At 35.0% G+C, this 10863-nt stretch overlaps 1 protein-coding gene across 1 annotated transcript; it reads left to right on the top strand.

Annotated features, from left to right (window-relative positions):
* Nucleotides 1-6764: 6764 nt before the first annotated feature.
* On the top strand, nt 6765-10264 carry LOC136228977 (MDIS1-interacting receptor like kinase 2-like). The gene is made up of 3 exons (XM_066017485.1): nt 6765-7535; nt 7673-9531; nt 9640-10264. Exons 1-3 carry the CDS (start codon nt 6811-6813, stop codon nt 10023-10025), a joined length of 2970 nt encoding a protein of 989 aa, XP_065873557.1. The 5' UTR covers nt 6765-6810; the 3' UTR covers nt 10026-10264.
* Nucleotides 10265-10863: the final 599 nt, after the last annotated feature.

Raw genomic sequence — 10863 nt, 5'->3', positions numbered from 1 at the left:
ACTGATGAGGACCAGAAACAATCACAGTCTGGTTATGTTTTTCTCCTGAATGGCAGTGCCATTAGTTGGAGATCCTCAAAGCAGCCTACCATTGCCGATTCTACAACGGAAGATGAGTACATAGCTGCATGTGATGCTGCAAAGGAAGCAGTTTGGATCAAGAAGTTCATAACTGACTTAGGTGTAGTTCCCACTATCCTAGGTGCATTTGATGTTTTCTGTGATAACAACGGTGCCATAGCACAACCACTGGAGCCCCGATCACACAAGAGATCCAAACATGTACTTAGAAAGTTTCACCTCATCCGGGAGATCCAGGCGAGAGGTGACATTACATTACAGAGAGTTGACACTGAGAACAATGTCGCAGATCCGTTTACCAAGGCACTTGCACAGCGCCTACATGATGGTCATACTAGATCTATAGGGATTAGGGCAATGACTGCTTGGAACTAGTCCAAGTGGGAGACTGTTGGTGTGCCCTAGTTCTTAGGCATTGGTTCATGAATATTGTATTATGCTTTTGATTATTCTTGCATAGATACACTATTTGTGTTACATTAATAAAGGCATTAATCTAGTTCATTTATATCTTGTGCTATAATATGAATAGAGAATCCATTGATTGATAATCGTAAAACCATATCCCAAGTCTATTCTATCATGGGAATGATTAGGACCACATGCTTGTATATTCGACGACTGTATGGTAGTAGTTGATACTAGCCATAGTACTTGATAAGTCAGTTGTGAATATGGGTACATGTTGTATACATGTGACTGGATCGATCCGCCCGAGAAAACTACATGGTGGTTGTGTCATTAGTTTTCTCAAGTAGGTCTCTAACTGTCTTCAGACCAGATTTCATTATAATATCAATGTTGGATCCGGTTCACTTTAACATACGCCTAACAGATCTGTAACAGGATGCTAAATACGGGTATGATTGGGTGAACAGGTGAACATGTTGGTATTGATAGTGAAGTTATGGAATTACCACTCACATAACAATGAGATGATATCACAGGCCACTTGATAAGTGAGATTGATAAGTGTGTGACAACACGCTGATAAGTAGTTTACTTATCTGATTCATTAATCTACTTAAGATCAAGAAATATCATAAACATCAGAGAGGATGACAGCCGTCATGCCTCTAGTTTATAATATCGATATCAAATGGTAAAAGAAGTTAAGAGATAACTACAGGGTCTCTGCATCTTTAGACTGCTGAAACTCTGTCTTGGTTAGGGGCAGTAATGGTTTGCTAGAACCCACTTACTGTCTGTGAGCCGCGAGCTCACTGCTAGCTAAGGACAGTCCCATAGGATCGTGCACATCGAACATCTGAGTTAGAACTTATAGAACGGTACATTGGAGAGATGAAATTAATTAATTGATAGTAAAATATCAAGGTAATTAATTGGTGGTTAATTAATTGATTAATTGATACTTTGTATCAAGGTAATTGATTAATGGTCTTAAGTGTAGCGTATTTAATTGATTAATTAGTTTGCGGGATGTAATTAATTAATTTGTAAATTAATGAAATTGCGTTCGGTGAATAATTAATTAAACTAATACATTAATTTATTAATTAGTGTTGTTTGTTTAATTGGGGTAATTAAATTTAATCTAATCATAATTAATTGCATAGAATAAATACTATTGGTATTTATTTATGTAATTAGATTTTGATTGGATTAGTTTTGTAATTAACCAATTAACCCTAAACCAATTAGGTTTAGGAATACACTATATATATAAATTAAAACACTAAAACCCTAATTAACATAATAATCATCATCACAATTTCGGCCACCACTTTGATGAAAGTGGATTTTGGTTTTGGCAAATTACCTTATCTCTCCAGTTCTTCTCCGTTCTTCGGCTAGCACCGGTTCTGGCTCGATAGCTGTTCGTGCACCTGACTACGGAGATCTTACTACTTTGTGGATTCTTTAGCCGTCTCTAGAAGAGACAGTCCGGGTAAGTTTTTATCCCTAAACGGATCCAAAAGGTTTTATTCAATCAATGGTTAACGGACAAAGATCAAACTAAAAGGGATTAGAAATAAATTTTAAACCGCAATTCCGCTGCGCTACAGTTGATTAACTGGCTATAATCCCTAACACTCTGCGGGACTGACTACTTTCGCCATTTTTAAACACATCCTTTGTTGCTAAGAGTTGTTCTGCGGAATCTTCTCTTCGTTTCTCAAACCGCTCCTCTCGTGCTTGTAGTGACCCTATAACTTTGTCAACTAACATTTCACTGATGTCTCTAGACTCCTCCATAGCCACCACTACGTAATCAAATTTTGGTAGTAGTGATCGCAGAATTTTTTCAACAATTCTGGACTCTTCAATTTTTTCTCCATACTGCCGCATCTGGTTTACGACAGATTTTACTTGAGATGAGTAATCACTAATGGCCTCCGTCTCTTTCATCCTCATCATCTCAAATTCTCCTCTCAACATCTGTAAACGAACTTTTTTCACTTTCTCCTCCCCTTGAAAACAAACTCGTAGGATTTCCCACGCTTGTTTGGCGGTCGTAGCTTCGGCTACTTTCTCGAACATTAATTCATCCAAAGCTTGATGGATGAGAGTAAAGCGCATTTTGATCACTTTTGCGATTTTTCTGCAGAATATCTTTTTCTGCCTGTGTCAACGCTGTCTCGTTGGCTGGGACTACGTAGTCTTTTTCAACAATGTCCCAGACATCTTGACATCCCAGTAACGCCTTCATTCGAATGCACTAACTTGAATAATTGGTTTTGGTGAGTTGAGGGTATTGATAAGGAAGTTTGAGACCGTCTGACGTTTTTTATAGGGTCTGTTTTGCGGAAGACTGAATTTCGTAACGTGGGTCTGATACCACTTTGTTGAAAATAGAGAGGAGATTTTATAATAGAACGGAACTCAAATTGATAATTATCAAAACATTACAACAACTCAAAAAAGGTTTTTCGGATTACAGGCCCTCACTCACTCATATACTTTTTATTGAAAATTACTCAAAGCCTACATACAATTTATTGTAATTTATAACCATCATCACCAACTACCTATTACAAATTGTCAAAGCATTAATAGTCTTTCTTGTCTTCTTGTCTTCTTATCTTCTTATCTTTCACTATTTTGTTGCTTTCTCACAATAATTATTAATTTGATTTTCCATTCATGGAGGGACATCTCTCCATCACGTGAAGATAGATTATTATTAATTTTTTATTATTAAATGTAATTAAGTTTATCAATTTTAACAGTTTTTACTTGATTGCAAAAATCACATTTAAATTCAATTTTAGAATTTAACCTAAGTTACTCATATTCTTAATGATACGTTTATTAACATGACAAAAACAAGCAAAACAAACATTAGACCACCAATCTCATCCACCTACAAGGTTGATGTAAAAAATCATTGTAGCAAAATCTTATTGTTCTTCAGTCAGGTTAACACTAGGAGTAGTGTTTGGCATCTTTCTGTAGTTGCGTGCCATATGACATGGTTTTCCATAGTTAAAACAAAGGAAAGCAGCACAACAGATCAGATAACCTAAAAGTTAAACCGAGATCAAATCGAAAAGATATCGAAAGGTTGGTCTTTCAATCTTTATAATATATTAGCTTTTTTATGGTTAATTTGTATTAAAACACTTTCATTATTATCAGTGTATTGTTTATTATTAATTTTTTTTGTATGATAAAGATGTTTTTATATAACTAGATGGATTTTAATAAGTGATTTTTTTTTATCATTATAAATATGTTTTAATACGAATTTCTTTATTTTTAATAAGGATCTTTAATCATTATAATTAGTTTGTAATAGGTCTTTTTAACATCTAAATTGCTTTTTAATAAGTGTGTTTTTTGTTATTATAATTAGTTTCAATAAGCAGATATTTAATTGCTATAAATTTTTAACAATGGTAGATTTTCCACTATTATAAGTTTAATAATAAGAGGACTCATTTTCATTATTAAAAATAATTAGCAAGGCAACATTTAACAAGGGGTCTATCAAGGGCTTTTCCACTTATTAAAAGCCTTTACTAAGGGTATTTGGACTTTTAACAACAGATTTTTCATTACTAAAAGTCCTTTTTTTTTTGTAGTCCCCATTACATTTAAGACGGTGTGTGAAGGAAAACTCTACCTTCTTGAATGGAGATCCTAAGATCTAGGTTCAAAGGGACAATCTAATCGCATGAACCTTGTGTAGTCATTGTGGAGTTAAACCAAAGTCAATTTCTAGATGTAAACAGTAATATAAAAAATGAAAAATGTTAATTTATATTCTTTTAATGATACATTGTGTATCAATATTATGAGCAAATAAATCACTTATGTGTAAGAGTGAAGTGGGTCGCTTTAAAGGAGACTAGTGGTGCCTAGTTCTCTAAAACTCTGGTAGAAGCCGACAATGAACATAACGAACATAACCATGAGAACCAATATTGTGTTATGTTGGGGCTCATTTTTTTTTTTTGTTATAAATATAATATCCATTTTAGACTTTTAAGTGCTTTTTTTTATTAAGACCTCATTATCTCTTATAAGGACGGACCCTAGTTAAATGTAATTTTCTAAATCTTATTCCCATCCCAAAATCTATTATACAGTGTTGAAGTAGTTTGGTTGGATAATACAGACATCCTAAGTGAGATTTCTAAAAACATAACAAAAAAATTACAAGTTATTATTAATAATAATAACTTGTAATTGCAAAACATAAAGGAATTGAAGTCATCAAAAAGCAAAAATAAACACACAGCTTGATGAGGACATCCACCCCGTAACAGCGGTCCCGAAACCAAAGGATGTGGAGTGTAGTGCTAAAGCTAGTGAGGACCATGGAGAACCACCCCAGGAGGAAGAAAGCAGTCGACAGAACACGCGGAGCATGGATGCCATCACGCGGGGCGTGAAGAGCCTCAAACCGGGAAGAGAGTCCACGAGGTCATCCACGCGAAGCGTATCCCCAAGTACACGGAGCGTGGATCAAGCCTTCGAAATGAGTAAGATCCAGGAGGTCAGTTACACGGAGCGTACCCACAAAGACGCTGAGCGTGAAGTGAACCAACGAGAAGCACCAAGTCCAGGAACCTGAGGAAGGATACGCGGAGTGCGCCTGGCCGAGGAATACTTCCTCTCCAAGTTCTTCTTACAAGAAACAATATCTGCCACCTCCTAATTACTGTTTTGCCACTACCCTTTTATTTATTAATTACTGTTAATCCTCCTTACCCCTATTTTACCCGTAGTGGTTAAAACTATCTATGAAACCCTAGAATGGTCTTTTAGTCTTTTGTTATTTGAATTGGGGAAGGTATAAAAGCTTCCTCTTTTGTAATGAGACACAACTTTGATATTATTTGAAATACAAGCCTCCATTGGAGCAAGGAGTTATTTCGTGGGTTAATCCAACCTTCAAGCTAGACTTGAGAAGATTATGTTCTTTGTCGGTTTAAGACTAAAACCGTCCTCATTGGCTTAATCTACAGCTTAAATGTTGACCTCATTGTCATATACAAGGCTGGTTTGAATACTTGAGGGACTCAAATCGCTTAAAACTAGATCTCGAATTTGAAGTCTTAGCATATACAGAAAGATTGATAAGTGTCCAACACAAAAAAAAAAAAAAAAAAAACAAAAAAACAAAAAATCAGACAAATTATAAAACTAGACAATCAACTTATCTCTAAATTTCGAACTCTAATTCTGGAGCCCTGCTTGGTAGCAGTGAAAACTATATATGAAAAGCAACGTGATTTTAAAAGAAGATAAAGAAGTGATTTTAAAACTATAAATATCTGTCAATGCATACATTAATTCATGTCTAATCTTTGTTTTTACACAAACCACTTCACTTTCTTCTGTCATTTCATTTCTTTTTTTCTTGCTTTTTCTTCTTTAGTTAATGCTCTTTTGAGGTGGAAAGCTACTCTTCAGTTTGATCGTAATTCTATCTTATTGTCTTCGTGGTCTCTATCTACTCCTCTTTGCAACTGGTCTGCCATTTCCTGCCATCATATCACTAAATCTTAATCTGCTACCAATATCAGCCTTTCCTACGCATACCCACGAAACCATAAGCTAACCCACGAAACCTAAACACCCCACTCACACCTATACCTAGCTCTAAACTATTTCTAAAACTACAAAGTAGTTGAATGAGGTAGCCTAGAAGTTTAGAGGAAATTAAGGGAGTTAATAATGTATCAATTTATGGTGAAAATCTGTGAGAAAAATAAAGGATAATGCATTACCTCATAATACCCTCACAAAATGCTATAATGGCTAGTTCTTAGTTTTATTCTTCCTAGTTCTTAGTTTCTAATTTCCTACGGTCATTTCTTTAAAAATTGTTGTCCCGAATGAAGAAATAAAAAAGTCTGACTGCAAATTATGCAAAATATATAATCTAACTTTTCAAATTAACTAAACCATAAATATTGTATGATCGAAAAATGTTTCACATATCCTTTTAACTTCAAAATTTACAAAGTATCTCAACTTCCCAAGTCTGTCAGCATAAATAAGTTTATTAGTTTTTGACCACCTAGACGGCTACCCTTGAAATTTTTTATTTCGAACAATTTGCACCAATCAAATCAAACATGTATTTTTCAATTTGATTATTAGATGAAAATAGTTAAGTAATGAATTTCAATTTGATTATTAGAGCTAAATCCTGTTTGATAAATATCAGCAGCAACTCATCTTCCCAATTGGCTATAAATATATTTCGAATTAAAATTGTAAATCATATAAACATACATAGATAATAGGTTAGCCATGAAACCACTTTCCTTTCTTCTCTGCTTTCATTTCCTTCTTCTTGTTTCTTCTTTAGTTGTCAATGAGGAGGCTGATGCTCTTTTGAGGTGGAAATCTACTCTTCAATTTGATCATAATTTTGTGTTATCTTCATGGTCTCTATCTACTCCTCTTTGCAACTGGTCTGGAATTTCCTGCCATCATAATCCTGAATCTGTTACGAATATCAGCCTTTCCAGTTATGGTTTGAAAGGTACGCTTCATAATCTCAGCTTCTCGTCTTTTCCATACCTTATTGAGCTCGACCTTAGCAACAACTCTTTCCATGGCAACATTCCTTCCCAACTCTCTAATCTTTCTAAACTCACACTCCTCGACTTGTCTTACAATGACATCTCAGGTTCGATTCCTAAAGATATTGGAATTTTGAGATCTCTCAGTTATCTTGATTTATCCGACAATCATCTGAGTGGTGTTATCCCTATTTCTTTAGCAAATATGACCACCTTATCAACCCTTTATTCAAATTACAATAAACTTTCTGGTTCCATACCTCCAGAAATTGGAATGTTGAAATCTGTTACTGTTCTTGGATTGTCATTTAATAATCTTACAGGTACTATTCCAACTTCTGTGGGAAATTTAACAAGATTATCCTCATTACAGATCTGTGGCAATAAACTCTCAGGTTTTATTCCCCAAGAAGTTGGAATGTTGAAATCTATTAGAGAACTTCAATTGGCAAGAAATGGTGTCGTTGGTACCATTCCAAGTTGTATAGGAAACTTGACAAACTTGTCCATTCTTTATCTTTATTCCAATCAACTTTCTGGTTCGATACCTCATGAAATTGGAATGTTAAAATATGTTACTTTTCTTGATTGTCAAATAATAGTATCACTGGTTCCATTCCAAGCTCTATAGGAAACTTGACAAATTTGTCCATTCTTTATCTTGACTCCAATCAACTTTCTGGTTCAATACCTCGTGAAGTTGGAATGTTGACATTCATCACCCAAATTGAATTGTCAAATAATGGTCTAACCGGAGTTCTTCCCATAGAGATTAAAAATTTAACTGCCTTAACTTTGTTCCAAATATATAGTAATAGTTTGACTGAGCACTTAACAGAAGGCTTATGCCTTAGTGGGAAACTTCAATATTTTGCAGCATACAGTAATTCTTTGGGTGGGGCTATCTCAAAAAGCTTAAGAAATTGCAGTAGTTTACTCAGACTTCAACTCCAAGATAATCAATTCACAGAAAATATATCTAAAATTTTGGGTATATGTCCGCGTTTGAACTACGTGGACTTGAGTCGTAACAAATTCTATGGAGAGCTTTCATGGAAATGGGAAAGTTTTCTCAACTTATCAACCTTAAAAATCTCAAATAATAATATCACTGGCACAATACCATCTAAAATTGGAAAGACTCCTCGGTTAGAATGGATAGAGCTCACATCAAATCAGCTTCAAGGGACAATACCAAAGGATTTGGGAAAGCTAATAAAGTTGGTCAAAGTTTTTCTTGATGATAACCACCTTTCAGGTGTTATTCCTAAAGAGATAGGAATGTTATCTAGTCTTAAACACCTTACCTTAGCATCCAACAATCTTAGAGGAGCAATTCCATACCAGCTTGAAGGGTGTTCCAGACTATTGGTTTTGAATCTTAGCATGAACAATTTAACAAAAAGCATTCCACCAAACCTAAGCAGTTTACGCTCTCTTGAAAAACTTGATCTCAGTCAAAATGAGTTGCTTAATGATATTCCACAACAATTTGGAGGGTTGCATAGACTAGAGGTGTTGAACCTCTCCCACAATTTCCTAGCAGGTTCAATTCCTAAAACTTTGGAAAATTTGTTAGGCTTGACAACAGTGGACTTGTCATGGAATGAATTGGAAGGTCCGATTCCAGACATTACAGCTTTTCGCGAGGCTCCACTGGAAGCACTTAGAAATAATAGACACTTATGTGGAAACAATACCAGACTCAAGTCGTGCTCTTATCATAGAGTGAACAAGAAGGAAGGAAGATTAATTGCTTTAGCTTTTTTGGGTGGTCTGTTGATATTGTTTTTCTTGGTTGTGGGACTGTTCCTTTTGAATCGAAGAATGAGAAGTATGAAAGCAAAGACAATAAAGGGAAATGTCAAAGTTAATTATAACATGTTTGGGCAAGATCAGGATTTGCAATATGAAAAAATTATTGAGGTGACAGAAGGGTTCAACTCCAGATATTGCATCGGGGAAGGAGGCTGTGGAATTGTTTACAAAGCTGCGATATCACCAAGCCAAGTAGTTGCTGTCAAGAAACTTTACCAGTCCCCAAATTTTTGGAAAGCATTTGCAAGTGAGATCGGTACATTGGCAAACATACGTCATCGAAACATTGTCAAATTATATGGGTTTTGTTCGCATCCCAGTCACTCTTTTTTTATCTACGAATTCATTGAAAGAGGAAGTTTGAGAAAGATATTAAGTGATAGGGAAGAAGCTATGGACTTGGATTGGATTAAAAGACTCAATATTGTGGAAGGAATTTCTAATGCGCTATCATATATGCATCATGATTTCGCTCCTCCAATTATTCATCGAGACATTACAAGTAACAATGTGTTGTTGGATTCAAAATTTGAAGCTCATGTTTCTGATTTTGGAACAGCTAGATTATTAATGCCCGACTCCTCAAACTGGACATCATTTGCAGGATCATTTGGATATACTGCTCCAGGTGCATTCCTTGATTTTATTTGTTTATTATTTTTTATATTACCTATATTAAAAAAATTCTTATGCTTGATTGCACTATTTGACGTGGTTTTAATTTTTATTTGTATAGAACTAGCATATACAATGAAGATCAATGAAAAATGTGATGTTTATAGTTTTGGTGTGGTGGCACTCGAAATAATAATGGGAAGGCATCCGGGAGATCTCATCTCGTCCTTTTCATCATCATCTTCATCCACTGCACCAATTTGCCAACAAACATTGTTGAAAGATTTGATTGACCAACGCCTTTCATCTCCTCATAGTAAAACTGCTGAAGGAGTAATAAACGTTATTATGATTGGATTTTCATGTTTGAGTACAAATCCTGAATTCCGACCAACTATGAGACAAGTTTCACCGCAGCTACTAGTATCCAAATGGCGTCCTTTGACAAAGTCATTCTCCGAAATCCAATTGGGAGATATTTTGATTGATGGAAGTTTCATTGGCTAAGTTTTATATTATAAATGTCTTATCCATTTGGTCTCACTTCTTACACTCGGTCTCTTTATTTCTACATGCCTTGTAATATCTTAATTTGTATTTTCTCATTTGGTTTCACTCATTTTCTTCTATTTTCTATTAAATATTTGCAAGAGATAATTCATGTAACCCCCTCATTTGGATCACATGATATCTCACACAATATCAGTCATAGACATGTTTTCAATTCTCAATCATATAAACTTCAATCTCATAGAAACTTTACATATTATACATAAGAGAAAGCATTTACAATACACGTTTTAGTCATTATCCTGCATAGAGGATTTACAAAACAAAAGTACATCACAAGACTCCAAAATGCCTAGATGAGAATGGACTGACACTGCTGGTGCGACCTTAAGCAAGAAGAACTCCACCTAACCTGTAAAATCTGTTGGCAAGGGGTGAGCTGCCTACTCAATAAACATATTACACATATATGTATATACAAAAGTAATGTAAAGAGCACAAATCAAAATAGGTCATCAGTACCAAGTTAGAATTTATTCACTTAGAATAGTAATACTTATTTTAGAAAGGCCTTGCTATACTTAGACAATATATATAAAATGGTCACTGGGCCCAATCTGTATTCCGACTCACTAAATTCGGAATACAATCATCTGTGCTACGGAGGAGGTACACTCGACTCACGTACTCATATATCTCAACCCATGTGCTTCCGGCTCACAATATTCGGATAGCACTCTCAACTTAGAACATTTCACATATCCATCTAAGCAAGCTCATATTCATTTATAATCCAACCATTATTCAGTTCCAGTATGTGCACAAGGCTCAACAT

The sequence above is a fragment of the Euphorbia lathyris genome, chromosome 5 (genome assembly GCF_963576675.1).
Source record: "Euphorbia lathyris chromosome 5, ddEupLath1.1, whole genome shotgun sequence".
NCBI lineage: Eukaryota > Viridiplantae > Streptophyta > Magnoliopsida > Malpighiales > Euphorbiaceae > Euphorbia > Euphorbia lathyris.
The sequence above is the reverse complement of the archived record's forward strand: the minus strand, read 5'-3'. Positions and strand labels throughout refer to the sequence as shown.